Source organism: Glandiceps talaboti, chromosome 21 (genome assembly GCF_964340395.1).
Source record: "Glandiceps talaboti chromosome 21, keGlaTala1.1, whole genome shotgun sequence".
Classification (NCBI taxonomy): domain Eukaryota; kingdom Metazoa; phylum Hemichordata; class Enteropneusta; family Spengelidae; genus Glandiceps; species Glandiceps talaboti.
This window is the reverse complement of record NC_135569.1, coordinates 7,225,876-7,248,380: the sequence shown is the minus strand read 5'-3', so window position 1 is coordinate 7,248,380 and position 22,505 is coordinate 7,225,876. Positions and strand designations below refer to the sequence as shown.

Genomic DNA, 22,505 nt, shown 5'->3' with positions numbered 1-22,505 from the left:
TATGTTTTTGAAAACAAACAAATTAAGAAAGAAAGAAAGAAAGAAAGAAAGAAACTAACAAACAACACATAAATACTGACAAACATGAACGTCATATGTCGATATGGTCGTCCTTGTTCTCGGAGTCATAAAATAAAAGTCAGTTACCAAAAAAATTTCCTTTCATTCACAGTCATCAAACTCTAACATTTCACTGTCGAAATCCACGTCAACAAACGTATTTGGTAACAACCTGATACGAAAGATAAGTGAACCTGCGCGATCACAGAAGCAAGTGTAATTTTATCCCTGTCATATATAGTTGGCTGAATACGTCAATATTATCGACATTTTATTGTATTCTGATACATATCTCGGGAACCAAGTGCCTGTGAATACGACACACGACCGAACATCGCTATCGAGGATGGAACATCCGGTCTGAAAATGACGTTTGCTAGTGACTGTTCGTCAAAGCCCTCACTGCGAACTTCGTTCTCTTATGATGGTATCGTGGGAAGAAGGCCCGAACGTCTAGCAACAAGACTAAGTATAGGTATGTGTGATGTGGACTTGAAGTCGTTATTAATTCAATGAGTAATATGCTAATCTGTATACAAATACGGAAATTATTGTACAAGTTACAAACAACGATCCAGAACGTAATACGTATGCATATCTATTACGTTCTAAAGAGCTTTACGTCGACCAACACTCCAAAACTACACTCCAACTCATCCATCACAACACAACCTAGACTGTAAGATACGTCGTGACGTTTCGCCCTCACCGGCCTCCTCTCACACCGTAGGGATTGGCCGATGGTTGAGGGCGCCCCGTCACGGCGTACCTTACAGACTAAACACAACCCAACACAGTTACCCAACACCAGAGGAGGCTGGAAGGGGTGCAAGGCATGATGGGAAAAAATAATCACTTGAACTCATTTCCAGGGGGGGGGGGGGTACGATACCTACCACGTGATATGGTTTCACCCCGAGAACAATATGACCCCGCTGCACTACAACTTAGTACAAGCGAGTATTTCCCGTTTTTCAATGAATTTTGAGTGTATATGTAAATAATTTCTCAAGATATATTCCACATTTGTTGTAAAGCTATAAAGCATCATCCCAAACTGCTTAAATAATATCAAAAACGTCCAGTTGTGAAATTATTTATGTTCGAATGCAGGAGACAGGTCAGACTACTTAGTCAGAGCTTTCGACGAACGCTATTTTCCGATGGTTTTTTTTCACAGAAGAACACCATGTATTCAATGAAAAAAATCAACATTAATACATTATGATTCCTGATAATTTACGTTTTATCTTGCTACCACTAAGTGCTCCACGAATAATGACTATACGGTAGCGTCAAAGACTAGTTGAAACTGTCTTAATTTCAAGATGGCGACGCACGCCTCGTCATATTCCTATATGTAACGTTGTACTAGTAATAGTACCATACACTTTCGAACAAACCACTTTGCCAGAAATGCTGTTATAAATACAGAAAAAAACACCGTAAATCTCACATATTTTATATAATACATTTTTTCGTGTCATTGTCATATAACTAGGGCCACCCTGGATACATTATGCAGCGATCACATATATATTTCTGACTCTCTCTGCAAGAAATGCGTCGAAGGCACAACCAGTTTCATTTCACTGGGAACAGCACGTATCTGAAACATGTAAAAATGTTAAACAACTACATAGTTTACTTGTCGACACGAATGAAACTTCATTTTTCAGTAAGTACGGCAAGACAGAGAACGCAGAAAGAACGTAAACTTATGGGCGTTAGACCGGGTGCGGTACGTTATGCCAGGCGTAGCGCACTGATCACCTGACATCGAGCTTAGGGAGCATTCGTTTTTTACGGGGGGGGGGGGGGGGGTCGGTGGAATTTGAGGTATGAATTAAATGTAAAAAGCAACCCCCCCTAAAAATTACTTTTCTAAAATTTGACCCCCCCCCCTAAATCCATCAATTGTAAAATGTGACCCCCCCCCCCTATAAAAAAATTTCACTTGATTTATAATAGATTTATGAAACACTTGACTTATATGAGTGTTTGTTCGACATATCACATAATGGACCATGAAACCTAGTCCATGTAGTTCCGTGACTTCCAAGTAGTACACTGTCTGCCTGATCTTGTTGTGTGAAAGAGTTCATTTTCAATGTCACTGCTATCACTTTCAGAGTCACTCTCCGAGTCACTTTCCTCTGATTCACCCAATTCATGTATCACTACATGTCCATCTTCTGATTCACTGTCTTCGTCCATCTCATCCTCTTCATCGCTCTCCTCCTCCTCTTAATCCCTCTCATGGTTCACTCTCAGACTCAAAAATTAATTTGAATGAGTTCTGTTGTTTTTAAAGAGTTTTTAAAGAGTTTTAAAAGTGAGGTATGTCATTATATTGCCACAGCCTGAAAGTTTTATATTTGTGATTCTGTGTTTTCTTTTTTTTACTTGTTATCACCTGATCAGACAGAATAAAGACATGTTTGTATTCTGTTTTGTACATTTTTTTGTCAATTCTGTTGTTTTTTGCTATGATTCCATACAAATCTGTTGTAAAAATTGACCCCCCCCCCAAAACCATTTGCTTCATTGCGCTGACACCGACACGATAGCGTGTCACGTGACAGGCATCGTCCCCCCCCCCCCCCCGGCCCTGCTCATTTCCACATATGATGGACATTCCGACGCATAGGAATGCGTTTTGAATACTAGTAGTTGCTCATTGACTACATGAACGCTCACGAGCATGCGTATTACGCCACGGCTCTAAAGCGTTGTTTCGGTCTTCGGCCGACGTTTCTCCTCGTCGCCAGTATTGCATGTATTGAGGACTGAGTTTGTTCTGTAAAGTTATTTACTTGCAAGACTTTCGTAATTTTCACAAACTTTTGCTGCTATGATATTTTGGATACTGACTTTCATAGAACCGGATCGAGAAATTGAGTTATCTTATATCGGTAAGTGCGGACACCTGTATATATTTAATGCCTGGCCCATCATCAAATCATGATATTTAGAATTATATCTTGGTTGTAGCACGCTACAGATAAAATAATTCCAATAATTTCTGGGGAAAATTTCATTTAATCGACACTTACTGAATTATTTGGCTTAGCTCACCAAGGTCATTCCTCAGCACAAATGGACTGTATATATATATATATATATATATATATATATATATATGTGTGTGTGTGTGTGTGTGTGTGTGTGTGTGTGTGTGTGTGTGTGTGTGTGTGTGTGTGTGTGTGTGTGTGTGTGTGTGTGTGTGTGGAGGGTAGAAGAAAATCAAGTCGGGTTTTTCGTATCTACAAGCCTGTTTCATCAGGAGATATTGATATATGTTGATATATATATATATATATATATATATATATATATATATATATATATATATATATATAGATAGATATATATATAGATATATATTGTCTGATGATCGCACCGTGTGTGAAACTCCGAGTTACAACCAAGAACTTGAAGAGTTCCAGAACTATCAAAAAAAAATATATATATATATATAAAGATGTGTGTATACACTGCGTATGGCATTACACGAGTTGAAAGCAGTAGGTCCTTTACATTTCTTTAAAGCTAGCTTTATATTGACCAATGTACCGCAACATTTTGTTAACAAAAAATTACCACAGAAATACCAATTTTGTGACGTAACGTCCTGACAAGATCCTAGATGTTCGATTTGTTTCTGTGTTTTTTTTGTGCTGTAAACGTTCGACAATATGTTGATATCATTCTTAGCCTAAGACACGATGGACGTTTTCACACTTGAGTATATGTTGGCAATTTTCCAAATGTGTCCGATCCGGATTTGCATACATCCCCGGATCGGTATGTTGTCCTACTTTCTGCCAGTGGGCGTACCCGTGTACGGGTCGCGCCATCAATCGTACTTTACAGTTATTATTCCTACATTGTTTGCCCAAAGTTAAATTGTATTGTCTGTTACGTTTATCGAACAGATATGCATGTATTTCTACATTCGTAGACCTATTCCTATTATCTACGTTTTTTTCTAGAGTTTAAATTGGGGATGCTTTAATTTAGTGCTGACCAATTTGTCTTTTAAGTTCTTGTTTCGTTTTTGTGCTATGATTGGTCTTTTGGATATAATTGTCTGCCATTAAATCCCAGTGTTTAGTTATTGCTTCTCGTAGATGAGATGCATTAATATATGGACTGTATGTTGTATGGGATTTCATGTGTGGGTATCCGACTCTCGAGATATGACTCTCTGTTCCGATAATGGACTCGCTTGATTGAGTTCTTTACTTCTCAGATTTCATTGTACTATTTTGTAGCCACTTTTCGCCAGTTTCTCAGTAAAGAATTTCAATATTTTTTTTGAAATTCTTCTTTGTTACTACATGTTCGTATGTATCTCATTGCTTGACCTTTAATGAACCGTCTAAAACTGAGTCCGGGTGGCATGATTTTAATACACACCACCTAGTGCTACCTCAGTCCTACTAGCCCAGAGACTTGACTATTGACTCCACATACTAGCCTGACAGTATATTAATATCTATGTTCTGATGAACGACATTGCAAGCCAGACAGCCAAGTCTCTTGGTAAGAAAGGTACTTGCTTCAAACCATCTCAGAATTTAAAAAAAAAAAAAACCTTTGTTCTCCGACATTTTTTCGTACCGGCCACCCCACTTTCTGCCCAAACCCCTGCCTTGCCCTAAATTCTGCTCGTGTCCCTAATATAACTGAAATGATAGTGTTTTATTTGTCCCTTGATGTGAATTTTTCCATTTTGGATTTTTCTGTCACCTTTCCTACTCATCTACGTTCCTTTCGTCCTCCTTGTCCCTAGTAAGAGCTTACTTCTGTTTATTTTGTTTCACGACTCTTTTCACATCAGCATTATATTTAAAACCGTGTCAAATACACAATTTTGAACTTACAGTAACACAGAGAAGATCCAGTCTTACCTTGCTGTTGAATGCTATGAACGTTGCACATTGAAACAAAGATTCTGTAAAATATGGGTTCTATATTGTCAAGTATGCGTACTTATTGTGGTTTGATTGGACCAAGAGATGAAGACCGCCCACAACGTCATGAAATATTGATGGTGCTTGCGGTAGAACAGTTGTCACAGGTAATTCTACACCATATATTACTATTACTGGTTTATTTTGGTGCGCTCCAGTAGCACTATAGCCTGTCTAAGTCGCATGATGTGTAACTACACTTATAGTAGTGCAGGTTTTTTGTTAATTCTGGCAGTGCGCTTCCAACACATCTCACAATATATCCACCGGATGTCACAGATCAGCGATGTATACAGGCCACGTTAACTTCCTAGTGCGTTTCCTTTTGTGGCAACCACGACTCGCCGGGGTGGAATATTAGTATATAACGTTCACAAGGAGTAATTAAAGAATTAATTATACGTATTTTTACCTACCATATTGACCAGCATGACAATATATAAATTTTATTACGAAATTGTAATACAGATTTAGTACGGTCACAATACGTACGTGTTTTTTTTTTAAAAATCGTCATATATATTAATTTTATTTTTATATAATTTTCAGGAGGAAGAGTTACCCCCAGAAGACGGTGACTATGAAACAAGTAGATTGATAGAGCGGATAAACCAATCATAAACGTTCAATCCAACTTCTATGGAGGCCGGGGGTGGGGTAGGCTATAGGCAAACAAAGATAGACGCAAACTAAAACTATTGTTGATGTACTACTAAGCTATCATGGTCAGCGATGTAATTACACTCACAAAATGGTGGAATCTCTAATAGCATATTTTCCTCACGTGGCCGACAAATCGACCTCATTCAGTGTTTACGCTCAGACCACTAAACAGTTGGTGGTCTTACGCTATCTTGATTACAAGGTATTTATATCTACATAACCATGGCAACATGATAACCTATTTGTGTAATCTACCACATACAACAACGATAGTTTTAGTTTGTATCTCATTTTGTCAATGGCCTCCTTCCTGTTCAATGTGCATGTCGCAGATGTTTTAGACATGACTTTTAAATCTTCAAGTTCATTCGCCACCATGTTATACTCAGTTGAGACTGGATGGTTGCCTCAGAGAAAAAGATGTACAAGAATATTATAACATTCACCGGATGATTAACCGCCCCCATCGAACTTTCTTTAGCAAACTGGTTAAGAAATATGTTAATAATGTCAGCTAATCCTCAAATATCGTGTGAACAATTGGTATTTTACAAGTTTTGTGCTTGAGTGTACCAGAGTGAGAACGACAGAAGGGAACGACAGTTACTTGTAGTGAAGGGCGCCACCATGCGTTGTGTATTACGAATTTTTATTCTTACACATAGAGCGCGAGTTTACTAACATAAACTTAAGTGTGAATGTTCATATGATCTGTCAGGTACTTATTCAGTACTAATTTTAAAATTTAGCTGACTTTAATACAATCACTTACACAATGTGTATCAAAATGAAAAGAAAAAAAAGAAACGTTTTATACATTTACAAATAGAATTAAAGCTGCGAGCATGCGCATACAGTATATCCTGGAATACTTGATCGTAGTTTGACTACCGGCCCACTATTGAACATATTGTAGACCACAAAGTTTGTGTACACCATAGTATTGTCTGTGAGTAGGCCTTCCGAGTCATTCGGAGCTTATGTTACGAGGGCCTTTGATTTATCCATTAAATGGCGCCCTCTTCAGTTGAAAGCGCCATAGCAAGACGTCTACACTACGATAGCGAAATATGTTTGCAATATATTGCCAATATGATAATTATTTTAAGTATTTGGAATTGTAAATTATGTTTTACTATATTTTTGAGCTTTAAATCTGTGAAAGACAATCGCTCACTAAATACCGGTATGTGTGTGAGTACAAGTGAGTTTCCACAATTTGCATACTTGAATAAGAAATTATGAATTTATAAATCTTACAACTTCCATACTACCTATGATGCTCATTTTATATACGGGACATATATATACGGAGTATAGTTTTGAAGGCTTTTTGCAATTGTAGATACAAGATGTAGTTAACAGTGTCATTGTCATTATCAAATAATGAAATAAATGATACATTACAAATGCGTGGTCTTCCAATCACTGTCGTTGTCATTTCAGATACAAAAATATTCATATGTGTCTGCCTTAAAAAAAACAAAAAACAAAAAAAAACAACAACAACAACAACAACAACAACAACAACGGCGATTGGTAGATCGTTAAAATCCATCAGTGCGAAATTTTGAAGCTTTAGATCTAGGCTAGAGAGATTGCAAATGACTCTGTGTTGACGAGTCACGGTTTGTTGAAATCACACGGTGCCCGAAACCAGACGATTTTAGTGCAAGGAAATATCGCATAGGATTAGGCAAGACTTCTATTTTGATTATCATAACAACTTAGAGGAAGTTGACAAAATTGCATCACATGATAAGTATTGCTTTCTCACTAACTGGCAATATCTTTCAGGTGTGACGCTGATTATTGGGGGGGGGGGTAGCGTAGTTCAACAATACGGCCATATCACTTATTAGAAAATCCATTTTGATTTTAGCTTAAATTGGCGGTCATTAGGATCCACACCAAAATGTCCACCGAAATTTCAACTAATATATGTGCCCAGAACTCGGCCATGGCCATGGAATAAATAAAATGCATGCAACGACGGAGAAGTGAAAGTAGGTGAAAGGTCAATAAGACATTTGCATATGAATGGCATCTATTTATAGACCATAGCATCGCATGCGGGGGTTTTTCATGTCGATTCAAAACGAGGCTGCTGTGGTCACGGTACAGACAGAACTGCAGATGTGTACGTGTGGAAAGCTACAAAAAACAACAAGCTACTATTGTGTAACCCTGACCCCACCTGACCCACTTAATGATTTCAGACGTGTGGACATATCTTCAATCTCTGGTCACAGTACGAGGGACTCTGCTCTGATCAAATGCTAAAATGGACGACGAAGGGTGCGAGCCGTCGTCGTTTCCTCGTCCAAGTCACCGATTTCCTCCAACTTCAAGATTCGATCAACAGTACAACGGTCTTGAATCGTACACGAACTTCAAGGGGAGAGTCGTTGGTAAAGCAGCACCCTTTACACAAACTCTAAGTCCGTCTCGACATCACGATGCGACGCCAGTACAACCAATCAACCATGAACAGGAATACCCAAGGCCAGCACGCTATTTAGAAACAACCATACCCCAGCGTCACATTAATGGCCGTATAGACGAAAACAGTGTTATCTCGGAAATCGTACGAATCATCTGCAACGTGTACTTCGGCTGTGTTCTCATATCCAAATTAAAAGAAGCACTTGGAGACGCCAAAGTTATAGAATATTTCGGAGGTTCCAATCCGGAGATATTTTTCACTCGTCACCACCACATATTCCAACTTGAGCGAGATGGTGGCGATTGGAAAGTTACAGTCAGAAGTAAAATAAAGCTATGTGACGACTATCGCACTAAAGATGGCTGCCGTAAACCAGATTGCAAAGAGATCCATATTTGCAAATTATTTATCATGGGAACGTGTCGGTATGGAAGCCCAGATACAAGCAGCGCAAACATGGGTGCCAAAGTAGATGGCTTGTGCCGTCTAGCACACGCTTTTCAATGCGATCGACACAACAACGAAGTGTTGAAGGACAAACACCTGGACATCTTTGAGGGGAGCGTCCTGAAAATAATTATCAGGCAAAGTTGTCCAGATGCTTTTAAACCAGATATATGCAAATATTACAACACCCCAGGTGGATGCCAGAAAAAGGATCATTGCCTCAGTTTGCATATGTGTCGCGACTACATAACAGCTCGATGCAAATACGGACAAAAGTGTAAGTTTTCGCATCGTGTGTTCGACCCTCAACCAAAGGGAGTCCTGCAAAAGTATGGGGTTGACACGAGTAAACCCCCGAGTGAGGTCTTGCATATGCTGAAGAGTGGAAGCTTTGCTGTCTCAAGTGAAAGAAGGGTGTCGAAACCACAAGAAGAAACTGGGGCAGTTCCAAGACGTCCGTCATTTACCCCAACTCCAAGATATGGTCCTCCAAGTCCGCACTATGGTCAAGTTGCTGTTGCTACCATCGCTCCGACTCCAGATGAGTTCGAGCCAGGATGCAGAGTACCTGAGAACCAAACTATCATCTGTATGCACCACATCGAAGGAAGATGTAACTATGGCAACCGTTGTGTGAAACACCACTTCGATACTCCGTACATGTGGCAAAAATTGAAAGGACCAGGAGACTGGGTAAATTACTCCGAGGATAGAAATGAGAACTTCGAGAGAAAATTTTGCGACACAAGAATAGATAAGTTTGAACGAGTATCAAGGGGGTGAGTCCATTATTTCTTAATTTGTTCTGAGTTGCTTTGCACACTTTCTATTTCGGCATTTATTTTGTCATTCCATTCAAAAGTAGACTAGGTAGGAATATTTTCTGTTCGCAACCTAATCAGAAATGTTCAGAAATATCACCGACTCTCAAGGAAGTAAAAGGACCGTATGTAATACAATACTTTGTTATACCCTGTCACGTTTTCATTTCATTCCTAAATGTCTGAAAGTTTTGAAAAAGGAGAAATTTCAGATGTGATCGAGATAGCAAGGTCTGGAGTATCCAGGATTGACACTAATGGAGACAGGCTCTGATCATAGAGAATACGGGGAACAGGGTCGGTTTTTGTTTTATTCTACAAATCCAGTAAAGAGGAGATCTATCCCACTCTCAGTGAGTCTAGAACCCCTCAAAATGACATCAAATGAATAATTTGGTTTCGAAAATACTGTACCATTTTCTTTAAATCCTCTCTGCTGTAACGTTATAAAGTCACAGTCTACAACAAACTTGAATGTTCCTAATTTTAATTTCGACTTTCTGTTTGGTACTTAAGCTTCCGTTTTCTTTTACTTTCGCTTTGCAACCTTTCGTAGAAAGTGACAGACGCAAAAGACACAACGAAATCGTCTTGGTTATTTTTGTTTTCGTGATTATTGCGGTAATGTCTATCTTGACCCGAGTCATTTTTTTACGATATATCCAGTCAGCAGCACCTGTAGATGACACATCATAGCATGAGTCGTCGTCGTCAACGGCAAACAGACACAAAACACCTTTTGTGAGGCGATCGAAAACAACACTCCAAAGGGTTCGAAAGGTCGGGAAAACAATGATTGTATTCAAATCTGTACGGGAGGTTGACTTGGGTTCAGACAGAGTCCAAAGTATGCCGCAATAAATGAGAGGCGTACGTGGATATCTTATAATACTTATAAAATATTAAAATAATAAAACGAAAAAATGGAAAGATGATTATTTAAATACTGATGAAAACTTGACTAAAAACGAAGATATTCATGAATTTCAAGCCTGTAGAATGTTAGAAAAATAAAAATATTAAGTAAGAGACAGATGCTTAAACTTATACATCGTCGTTTCCATCGTCATGGTGATCATCATCACCATCACCACTACTACCATCACTACTACCATCACCAACACCACCACCACTACTACTACTACCACCACCATCACTTCTACCATCATCACCACCATCACTTCTACCATCATCATCACCACCACCATAATTATCACCGTCATCATCACCACTACAACTAATATCACCTCTACAACCACAAACTAATACTACCAATACCACAACCACCATCATAATCATCACTACTACTACTACTACTACTACCACCCCCACCACAGCCACATGATGATGATGATGATGATGATCATCATCATCATCATCATCATCATCATCATCATCATCATCATCATCATCATCATCATCATCATCATCATCATCATCATCATCATCATCATCATCATCATCATCACAAAGCTCTAAAAATCTGAAATCTCCAGCCCTGATTTGATTTTTAACATTTGTTCACTGGATATGTCTGTGTATAAGGCAATCTAGTGGAAAATATATATATAGAGAGAAAAAGTGTTACATTGTGTAGTCGTTAGCCTATACTGAGAGCAATTCCCAACATACACAAAAAAATATCTATGGCGACTGTAAGCTGTAAACGTCATCGATTCGTTTCAGTGTAGTCACTTGAGGTGTTGTTTTTTTTGGTAACACCTCGTAACTGCCACACGGCATACCAATGTGATTAATGTTGGTCTACTTGTGAACTGTGACATTTGTCGTGCAGTAAGTATGGCTACTGTAAAATTTTGATGACTACATACTTGTGTATCGGCGTTGGTGACTAGTGCCACCCAGTTATTCTTAGTCTTTATCGAATACAGTTGTTTGTAAGGATAAAACTCTTGCATCACCCATAAATGTAGCTCGTAGATGTCTGAATTATGATCGATTGCTACCACTACAATAACACACGATGTAACTAAGAATTGTATGGATAACTTTATGAGGTTTCCAAGCATGGAAAGTACGAAGTTTCAAGTTAAAATTGGCCTTAAAAACACAGAAACGGTCACATTTTTTGGAATAATTTTTTTTAAATGGTAAAAACGGGCGAAAAAAAATAGTGGTTTTAATATTGATGAATATAAATATTAGCTAGGGAAGTTGGCTCACATTTGGGAATGTAATGTTCAGCGCGGGAGAACGAAAGTGAAAGTCCTACACACATCCTTTCACCAAGTCATGGCATCAGTTGACATTGTTTTTACTACTCGTTTCATGTTAGTGTTCACTGGTTTTGTTTGATACAACCATACATAAACAATAGGAAACTGAACATGCTACAATTTAGTATAGCAAGATTGTGATTTCTTGCTACATTTTGCGTAAATGAAATAAACAATTTAAATATACTGCAGCAAGTCGCCAATACACAGATGCCAATGTTTTGATGACTTTATTTGGCGTCTGCATTGTATGTGGCACATTAGGTCATCCAATTTAGACAAATGTAGCAACAAGTATATTCATTCAATCTGGCGATCTCAAAATGTACGTAGCATTGCAGGTTTTGCAGGTTTTTATTGATTTTTTACGTGGTTTATTAACGGAGCCAGTGAACAGTAACATGCAATGCGATGTATCTAATAATCTAAGTGTAAAGTACGAACTGTAATACATTTATTGTGATTTTTACTTTTCGAAATTCTCTGAATCAGAAAACTGATGTCTTACCAACATTTTTCTAAATAGCTTCACCTGAAAAAAATATAATTGTTTTACTTTCCACAAGTATAGGGTTGTCAATGGCCGATTGGTTAAACTTGCATCTGACCACTGCAGTCGAGATTCGAACCCATTTAAACACTGTAAGAGTGTCGTTCAGTGTGACGCTACCGATGAATAACGCAGGTTTTCCCCGGGGACTCTGGTTTCCTCCTGCATTAACAACAAACTTTCCTCCTATTATTAATAAATAAATAAATAAATAAATAAATAAATAAATAAATAAAAGCAACCCAATGATTACAACTTTCATTTGTCATCATTTTTGTAAACACAATTTCATTGCTCATACAAGACGACATTTTGATATGGTGATAAATTCCAACATGGTTTGTCATCTGCCTGGCCCTGTACTTACAGTCAGGAATGGCGTGGGCGTACGGCCGATTCTTGTGTATCTTACGTATCAATGAATCCGAATTTTAGAAAATAAAATAGTTAAAGATAAGATACTTCGGTGATTTTTTCGGTGATTTTTCACCCTTAGTTGTCAAGCAATGTCTTGCTCCATGACACATCCTGTGTGCGAGGTGATAATGCTCATAGATTAGCTTCAATTAAATAAGTTTACCCAAACTCTCGAGTTTTATCGATGAAAATTTGACCATTTTGTATTTTTTTTTGTAATTTATTCCCCAAACAGGATGAAGGCGAAAATTGTCGATTTTAACAAGATGGTTGTCATAGACACGAAACTAGGTAAAGTGAACCAGATACGTCGGTGTTCTACGGTAACATCCGTAAAAGGAAAACCACATGACAAAATGGCGACTGAGTGGCTATGGTACTGGGAAGATGAACATTCGAACTGGCATCTCTATGGTGAACAGGTGAGACAATGCAATAACTAAGTGGAGTGGCACCAGTCCCTTGGGACATTTTAGTTGTTTTGTGTCTACGAACATTTATCCCTCCCATGTAGAAAGAGGCCCAGTTTCATGATCTTCAAATGTTATGGGTTCTTTGTTCATTTCTATTTTGCAAAGGAATTATGAAAATATGATCAACTTTTTTTTCATACTAGTACCCCTAACGCGTACACTCGACTGCTTGGCAATCACTCAGCCATGCCATTATTTCACACAAGAGAACGCGGGTTTTGTTTGTTTGTTTGTTTGTTTGTTTTTATTTATTTGTTGTTTGTTGTTGTTGTTGTTGTTGTTGTTGTTGTTGTTTTGTCCAGTCAGGCAACGTTTTGTGTCTGTTTCATGATTCTAGTTATACATGTTCCAAATACCAGTCTGAGAAGTTAACAATTTGGTGAATCTTTTATCTTTTACCAGGGAACCCGTGGACAAAAACCAGCCATGCAGAGTACAGATATAGAGAGGGCTTATGCTACTTTCATTGATAAAGGCACACCAAACACATTCGTGTTTTCTGCCGGCGGACAGACGTATACCTTATATTTCACCCATATGTATCAACAAAACGATCATTTCAAGACAAGGCGGGAGGTTCGCAGACGACCAAAGTTTGTGTCTGAAGACGACTTGAAGAAAAGAAAGAGATAGTAAGATTTAGTATTCGAATTGTTCATATCTTAACACAATACTGTGAACGTATTTACATATTTTGGCGCTCAAAAATTGTAGCGAGAAGACAAATTTTCGCTTTGGTTCCGCTTCATTTTGACGGACAATAAAATTAGCAAAAGTGTACCACGTGACTTAGTAAGCTTATGTATTGATTCAAACCTAATACATAATAAATTACCTTTGTTACATGTAGTTTTTCAGATTTTACCGGTTATGAAACTGTCCAATTTTCAAGTTGATTTCTTTTGGCGAAAATAGTACTTTAGCTAAATTAAGTAAAATCGTTCTACAGCCAAAATACATAAGCATGAAACCTTGTGATCAGACTCACCGATCTTGATAGTTCATTTAATAGCTTGGGCACGCTTCTAGGAAAACCGCTGTAAGTACGAACAACTATGGTCTTAAGTTGTTCAACGATATTATTTTGTTCGACGACCAGTGTGACAAAATATTGGCTAAACTATAAAATCTGTACACCTTGTCTCCTTTCTAGTTTGTACCATGGACATCATGCAAGGGCTGGCGGGAGGATAACAACAGGTATCCCTCCAATCGGTACAGGAAGTCTTCCAAAACATTGGGATAAGTCAGCGAAAGATCTTGGTGGATACAGACTGGTGACTTTGTCTGAAAGTGGCGATACCGCTGATGAGTATCGTGATGTGGTTCGTAAATTCCAGGAATCCATGCCACACGACCTTATCGTGTCTGTTGAAAGAGTACAGAATATTGAATTGTGGAAATTCTTAGCCAGGTAGGTCAGGACGTTCCTGTATATATGCACTGCATACCTAAATGAACAGCTAGATTCAAGAACTTAGTCTTGTGTGCAGACGGAGTAAGTCAGTCTCAATTCTGCCAGTGTCCCTTTCTCTTCTTTTAGTGGAATAGACTGACAGTAATACACCCCATATCTATAACCAGAGAGAGAAATTGTTTTGAAAGAGCCTTTTGTTATGCACAGTACTGTGCCAGGCTATAATAGGTACGAGGGTGTTACTCCCATTACAGCTATTATAATTTTAGTAACATTTATTTATCATATTTCATATTTTTGCAGACGATACGAGGCAATGCGAAAATGGCGATCTGATGACGGCAATAAAGTGGATGTACGTCACTTGTTCCATGGAACATCAGACAAGCGGTTGGATGTCATCTGTCGTCAGAACTTCGACTCCCGTTTGAGCGGGACTACCACTGGTACAGCATTCGGTAAGGGAGCATATTTTGCATCATCCGCGAAGTATTCCGATTCCTACGCCCAAAGTAGCAACCTGTATCGGAAGATATTCCTCACGCGAGTCCTCGTTGGCGACTTCATTCAAGGCAGACCCGATTACGTCCGACCACCGCCGAAGGATGTCAACGATCCCTTCGGACAGCTGTACGACTCATGCGTGAACAATATGATGAATCCGACTATATACGTCATATTCGAGAGTAGTCAAGTTTATCCTGAGTACGTCATAACGTACATGAGGTACCATGAACTTGACAAACTCATGCAATAAACACTGTCTGTTAGAAAAACGACAGCTGGCGTAGAATGTGGTTGTTGGTATACCAATTTAGTATACTGAAACAAAATTGATTATAATACCCTGGTAATACACTTTTTGCATAGTCAGCGGAAGTGTTTATATGCAAATTTAAGTCAAATCGAGATTGGTTATGACGAGGCTTTGACAACCATGGTCAATTTATCGTGCATTAGTCAAACTTGGCCAAGATACAGTTTTTCTATAAAGAGACTATACTATGGCCGAGATGACAACAATGCACGTAGACGACCCAAATTACAAGCCTCGTTTACACCAACGCGACATTTCCGGTTTCATTTATCAACTTTAATATAAAAATGTTCTTTAGTTCATAGGAATTATCTCCAGACTACACTTGTCATTTTTTTTCTATTTTCACATAACGTTTTAGATTAATCATATTATGTAAACAATCGGCAAATGTATACAAAAGTGGTTAAAATCACAAACTATAGAGAATATGCAGCGAAGTCTGATTTTTTAAAATTAAAATATATCACATATATGTATGTGTGGAAAGGGATAAACGGAGCGTAAATTTCAGACCATTATTGTAACTAGTGGTCTAAGGTTACAGGTAGACTGGTAGAGTTAAACTACATGAAGTATACAATTTCGAGTGTATACTTTTGGAATTATTTTGCATTTAGCAATACTCTTTAGCTGTCATTTGATGGCGTGTTGTGTACGTATGGTAGTATTGTACTGTAGAATGTTAGTCTTTCCCGCCATGTCATATATACTACTTAGAATTGACACATAACCACGTATTGATATCTAACCATAATCGGACATTATTCCCGCCCAAAATTAATGTATTATTCGTCAAAAAGTTTTGGCGGGAATATTTTTCAATTTCCTGATGTATCTCGTCACAGTAATTTACACAGAGGATTTCTTGTTGTGTTAAAGATATAAACACCAACATACCGCCTCAGACCACTTTTTAAAAAAATAACGTTTTCTTTCATTTTCACAATCAATTTGTCGGAAGTCGTCTAAAGTGGTTTGAGGGGTACCACGTAAAAACTTGAATATACAGATAAATAGACTTTGTTACTAAAATTATTAGGAGAGTGAAGAGTTGAAATTAATTGCCTTTAGCAGTTGTTGTTATTCGAGTCAGGATTTGTGAATGTTTCGAGAACGAGGTTGGAAATCTGCGTGACGAAAAAACGATGGAGTGATACATATATGATAAAAATTATAAAAATATTAAATAATATACCATTTTAGGGACGGTTCTGAACCGTTAAAACTAAATGTATCACAAATTTCTAAGATCCTTTGAATAGTCTTAAGCTTAAGGGGTCAGATCTGAACAGTCAAGTTGTATTTGTATCTTTGTTCGGTATGTAAAGAATTAACTAGTATACAATGTTTACTAGTATACATGTGTGCGAAGTACACTCAAAGAACGGCAATTGGATTATAAGCGTCAATTTTGTTACTAAGACGCTGATAAAACTAAAATCGAAATTTCAAAACTTATACCTTATATATGGGGTTGTTGTTGGTGGTGGTGTTTTTTGGGGATGGGGTATGTTTCTTTTTGTTTTGTGTTGAACTTTATAATAGGTATAGGTTGTTCTAATTTAGCCAGTTGGTTGGTACATAGACCCTACACCAACTGTAGGGTCTGTGGTTGGTAGCATACGTTTGCAACTCGTAGTTTACCGTGATTAGAGTTGATTATCTCGTCAAAATAGCTAACTCAATACGTTCTGCTAAATCTGATATAGGCTTCATATTTATAATTCTATATTTAGTGGGTTTTTTTTCATGTTTATCCATTAGCGCAGTGAAGGGGGGATAATTCAGCTAACTATGCTTCAAATAGACTATCAAATTTGTTCGTTGAAAATGGGATGCTTTACCGGTTAATTGAATTTTCCGTAAAATATGAAGAAAAAAAAGTTAAGATGTTTACAAAAGACCAATACATATATGCATTGCTTACAGTTGAGACGAAAAAAAGTTCCTACAACCATAAATTTTGCTAATACGCTTAGTGTCAACTACACGTTAGGAAGAACTTCCGAAAGGGATGTCACATTTTAACTACGTACATTATACTCTGTTACACGTATTCATAGGTTAACACAGTCATATCGTTCTAAGTAACGGGGTAATATTTTCAGTTAGGGAACAATACTCGGACTTTGTTTTATTATTTTGGGGTTATGGTGTTAACTTTACAATGTTCTACGTGATCTAAAAGACAACCGTTATCACGTCAGTGCGGGGGAGTCGCGTGATATGCAAATCTATCATTATTTTCATTGCAAGATTTGCAACAAATATTGCGAAACTCTGTCATTGCAGCAAATGTGGAGATGCTGTAGGTACTATGTGTCTAGAAGACCAACCGCGGTATAGCCACATTCTGTCGTGCATTACCACGTCACGTGATTGTCTATGCACATCGGCCCCCGTACTGACTTGGTATTGGTTGCAAAGTGTTTAATTTGACACATCGTTATATGAGCGCTGGCATTTCAATAGGCAAGCACATATTTAGATAAGATATTGTTTCAAAGGTTGCGTCCAGAAATTAATTTTCTGGACGTTGAGGGCGTGTGAATTTTTGGGTGTCTATCGGGACTTGAAAGGTTGGTGTGTGAGTTTATTAACTCGAATATTAGTGGCATTCAAGCTGGCCCAAAATATTATATGAATGTTTTGCGTACAAAGTGGCCATAATATATAAATATATCTTACTACAGTTCGATGACCACATACGATTAAAGATGAGCGGTCTGAAATGTGTGAAAGACCGGGATCTATCGATAAATCGGACATTTATATGGACAGACGGAAAAAAAAGTTTTTGTGCACGATACCTCGCGAGTGTTAAAAAGTAAGATATTTAGATTCGTGTTCCATTTTACACAGCAATGTAAACTTCAGATTATTGTACTACCTGTTGATTTAAAAAAAAGACTTTTTGATCAGGTCAAAGGTTATTCTTAAATGACGTCACTGTGACGTGTTTGCGAGTTGTGGTGTGCATAGTGTTTTTGGATTACTGGTATATTATTTTTATGTGGTACACATCTTTCAAAGAAGTAACTGCAAATCTGCAAGCCCCACACATTTTAAAATATAGAGGACAGTCTTTCGAAGAATGCATTTTACCGATTTCTTGAAAGTTGGTGGTTAACAGGAATTCGTCATTGTGCTCATTTCCAAAAAAAAACCCGGACGTATTCTACTTATTTGTGTTTGACACACTTTTAAATGAAAGTTTAAGATTAAAAGTTTGAATGAACCTTTTCCCCCAAAAAAAACACATCACTGGTATAACAGAGGCAATGCAATGATGACGGTTCTGTGAATTTAGGTGCAGACCATTCATGACTACAACTGACATCATTCCGTCGCCCTACAATGCTGGGAAATTTTGGTCTGTGGGGCTTGCAGCTTGTGACGTCATCATACATTTTATATAAGTAATTTTGAGTGTGTCTTCTGTAGCTTTGCTTTCGTGAATGTTGTTTTTTTTTCCTTTGGATTTACGAGGCAGACAGTCGAAATTGTCCGCAACTAGGAAAGTGACAAACGTGGATAAGCCAGACACATTTCGTGTACTGCTAGTATATTGCAGTTTGTATCTGTTTTGTTAAAATATTTGCTATTGGTCTGTTCGACTAAAAACGGAAGAGTTCGGACAACAAGCGGATCACTTTTCGTACATGGTGCGGACAACTTCGCCGTTTGTCCCGTTTGCTAAAAATTGTAAACGCGTATTATATTACTATACAGCTTTGTGAAACTGCATATATTACTATATCAAATGATCTCTTTAAATTCGCAATGTTAGAATAGTTCTCACAAACTTTTTTTTAAAAATCGAATACGGCTTAAAACGATTTACAATATAAGTGATGTAAACGCATATATTATGCATATATCATGCATAAATTAACATATATTAACATACATTATTACTTGAATTAATATAAACTGACTAGTTTGATGGTATGGCTGTACACTCTTCGAAAAGAAGTGTCACGTGATGCGTTCGGGTTTTTAAGGATTAATAAAATCACGACACTTCATTCATTCAGAAAGAAAGTTTTACAATGGGTTGTAGTTTTTCAAACTTGTTTAGTAATATGGCCATTCATCAAACTTAGAAAAATACAGTGGAATAATTTATTTTCAAAACAAACGGGTTTTCAGCGAGAGGAGGTGTTCATCCATTGTTTGGGCTTATATAGTTTCATCTCAGACCAAACTTTTAGAAAGTTGTGGACTGCGTTTCACCTCGACTGTGTAAAGTATGCCGAGACGAGGCGCCCTCACAACGTCGTTCAACTCCTTAGAGAGCACTGAGGCCGGTGAGGGCGCAGTGATAGGATGTATGTTTACAGTCTTGAGTTTCATCAATATGGGTAATATCGAGAAGTGTTTGTTTTCTTACAAGAATTTTGAATGTACTTAAGACACCAGTGAGAGTTATAGCAAATGCTAAGTGAAAATAAAGTATTCCACTGTTTTGTCGTGTGAAGAATTTTGTTATCGATTTTTTTCTGAATACGGATTTTGAAATGCAATAACCAAATTCGTAATGTCGACGGTTGTGGGCTAGCGTAAATGCACATGTGCACAGGGATTTGTGATAATGGTGGAGAACGGTAGGTGACAAGAACTTGGAAAATACATAAACTTAGAATTTCGCACAAGTGAAAATGTGTAATTTTGTTTATAATTACAAAAGCATTGCGTCACTGACGGGTTGGGATTGGACAGTGGATTGATACAACATAAGGCAGACCATGGTCTACTGGCCTCACCTGACCCCTATCCATGTCTTTACCATCATGATACAATACTCGGGTACATGTGCTTTATCTTGATATGGAATGTGTTTGTAATTGTCTGGTACAGTTTAAATACACCATGCAGGTGAACACGTTAGTATCTTCCACACACTGAGTCACAACACGTACTATATACGGTGTGTAGTGGTAATTTAAATAAAAAAATACTAATCTTGTTTTCCGTTTGTGGTAATGTTAAAAATACTATTTAATTTCCGATTTTGACATAATCAAGTTTTTGAAAGGCATGTCCTAGCATAGACAGATGAACACTGCGAAGTACTAGTAGTTTGTGAGGTATGCCGTGATGGGGCGCCCTCACACAGTGGTCAACTCTGCTCACTGGAGAGAGGAGTCCGGTGAGGGCGGAGCGACTCGTCGTAAGAGAACGATTTAACAAAGATGTAGTCTACTTTCTGACCGTGTTCCGATTTGACACTACATTACCGTTTACGTAATGTGTGAAGATAACGTAGTGTAAAATCAGAACACGGTCGTCAGGAACTAGACTATAAGATCCACAATGATAACTCTCCAAAATTACCTTTCACCCTATTTTTGCAACTTGGCCAATTTTAATGTATTATGTAAAGCGATTGCTGCTAACTGATATAATGAAGAAATATACTATGAGACTCTGTCCTTGATAGTGTGTCAAACTCTGAAACTTCGTTCTGCTTTCAAGAAAATTGCGCTGTTGCATATCTGTAGGTTTAATTTCAAAATAAAGATCGAGTGTATCAATGAAGTCTCTCCATCTTGTCATATTTTTAAACTTGTTGGTTTTCTTCACGTTATTTAGTCACTTCACTGACCACTATGGGCAGTACATCTCATTTTCTTTACGTTCACTGAATTTAGTTTGTGACTAGACTGTATGTAAGATACGTCGTGACGTTTCGCCCTTACCGGCCTCCTCTCACAGGGGTTGACCGATGTGTGAGGGCGCCCCGTCACGGCGTACCTTACAGACTAGTTTGTGACCCACTCACTATATGTATACATATGAATGATATTTATGTCTGGTACAATTACGTACATACAGGATATATATTGATCAGCAAACACAGCACTTTGTGAACTGTCCATTTTGTGTTTTAATCAATGTGCAATCCTCGCAATAAAATCTCGTTCTATATGAAGTTGTAAATGTATGGCATTGGCTTCGTGAGGCCACATTGAAAACGAAAATTGTATTCTCGCAGACCAGAGCTGTTATTTCTTCCTCGACACTGGTGGTGCCGTAAAAGAGGCCGTGGTGAATTTACGACGATGCAAAATTAGTACACATATACTGCACAGAGAGTTGTCAGTGTATAATACCACGGCCAGGTATATGTACCATATAGACTTCATTTAACTGGCGTCCATGCTATGCTGTGTAGGGCGTGTACCACTCAGCCGATACATTCTTCCAACTTCTTGGATGCACAAAACCACCAATTTGTACTCTCCATGTTTCTACACCGACACCCATGCTACTGTAGATGTATTGTAATCACTGTTCACTAAACTAGACTAATTTTGTGTCATTTAGTTAAAAAAAACTTGGCAAGACCGGCGGGGCACAAACAAATCGCAGCTACCCTGTTGCTGGCCAGAGCGCCCTTCTATGTACCATAAGTAGCATTAGTTGAAAATAGTTTATATGCCATGCATGCATGCATGTTTGTTAAATTTTGTGGGGACCAGTTTGGAGTTGTATTACCTGCATGTGAATGCCCGGATGTAAAGACATCTCCCACGAATAATCTTTGCACTATTATTAGCGCTATTTCGAAATGTTTGCCGGTGGCGGCGCGCTACTTCTAAGTAGATCTAATATAAGACTTTGAGTACAGTCCCGTTTATAAATAAACTCAATCATGTCGTTTTTAATCAATATTCTTTCTCATAGGATATCAAGGAAAGATATCCAGTTGATTATCATCTGACTATATCTAAATATTATGGAATAGAACAACACACCACAAGAAACGGTAATAAAATACGCTAGGAAAGATCTAAAAAAAAAGAAGAAGAAGAAGAAGAAGAAGAAGAAGAAGAAGAAGAAGAAGAAGAAGAAGAAGAAGAAGAAGAAGAAGAAGAAGAAGAAGAAGAAGAAGAAGAAGAAGAAGAAGAAGAAGAAGAAGAAGAAGAAGAAGAAGAAGAAGAAGAAGAAGAAGAAGAAGAAGAAGAAGAAGAAGAAGAAGAAGAAGAAGAAAAGAACCCTATAGAGAACACGCATGGAAGATACAATAGCTGGCAGTTATATATTCGGGAATGCTGTAAGTAATCTATTAACAAGATAGACCTTGGTGGATAAGTACGCAGCTATTTAATTCTGCCAGTGCGCGGTTACAATATCAACCACGGCACGGTAGTATTGTGCAGCGCTAGCGG

The 22,505-nt window shown here is 37.9% G+C and overlaps 1 protein-coding gene across 1 annotated transcript; it reads left to right on the top strand.

Moving 5' to 3' along the window:
* The first annotated feature begins 7,858 nt into the window (after nucleotides 1-7,858).
* On the top strand, nucleotides 7,859-20,852 carry LOC144451365 (protein mono-ADP-ribosyltransferase PARP12-like). Its single transcript, XM_078142181.1, has 5 exons — nucleotides 7,859-9,374; nucleotides 12,856-13,042; nucleotides 13,496-13,725; nucleotides 14,247-14,507; nucleotides 14,814-20,852. Exons 1-5 carry the CDS (start codon nucleotides 7,987-7,989, stop codon nucleotides 15,265-15,267), a joined length of 2,520 nt encoding a protein of 839 aa, XP_077998307.1. The 5' UTR covers nucleotides 7,859-7,986; the 3' UTR covers nucleotides 15,268-20,852.
* The last annotated feature ends 1,653 nt before the right edge of the window (nucleotides 20,853-22,505 follow it).

Bases quoted from the DNA above. Each gene is read 5' to 3' on its own strand.
- LOC144451365 (XM_078142181.1), top strand. From the start codon at position 7,987: ATGGACGACGAAGGGTGCGAGCCGTCGTCGTTTCCTCGTCCAAGTCAC. The intron at 13,043-13,495 runs GTGAGACAATGC...ATCTTTTACCAG, and splicing joins GGCATCTCTATGGTGAACAG to GGAACCCGTGGACAAAAACC. The intron at 13,726-14,246 runs GTAAGATTTAGT...TCTCCTTTCTAG, and splicing joins TTGAAGAAAAGAAAGAGATA to TTTGTACCATGGACATCATG.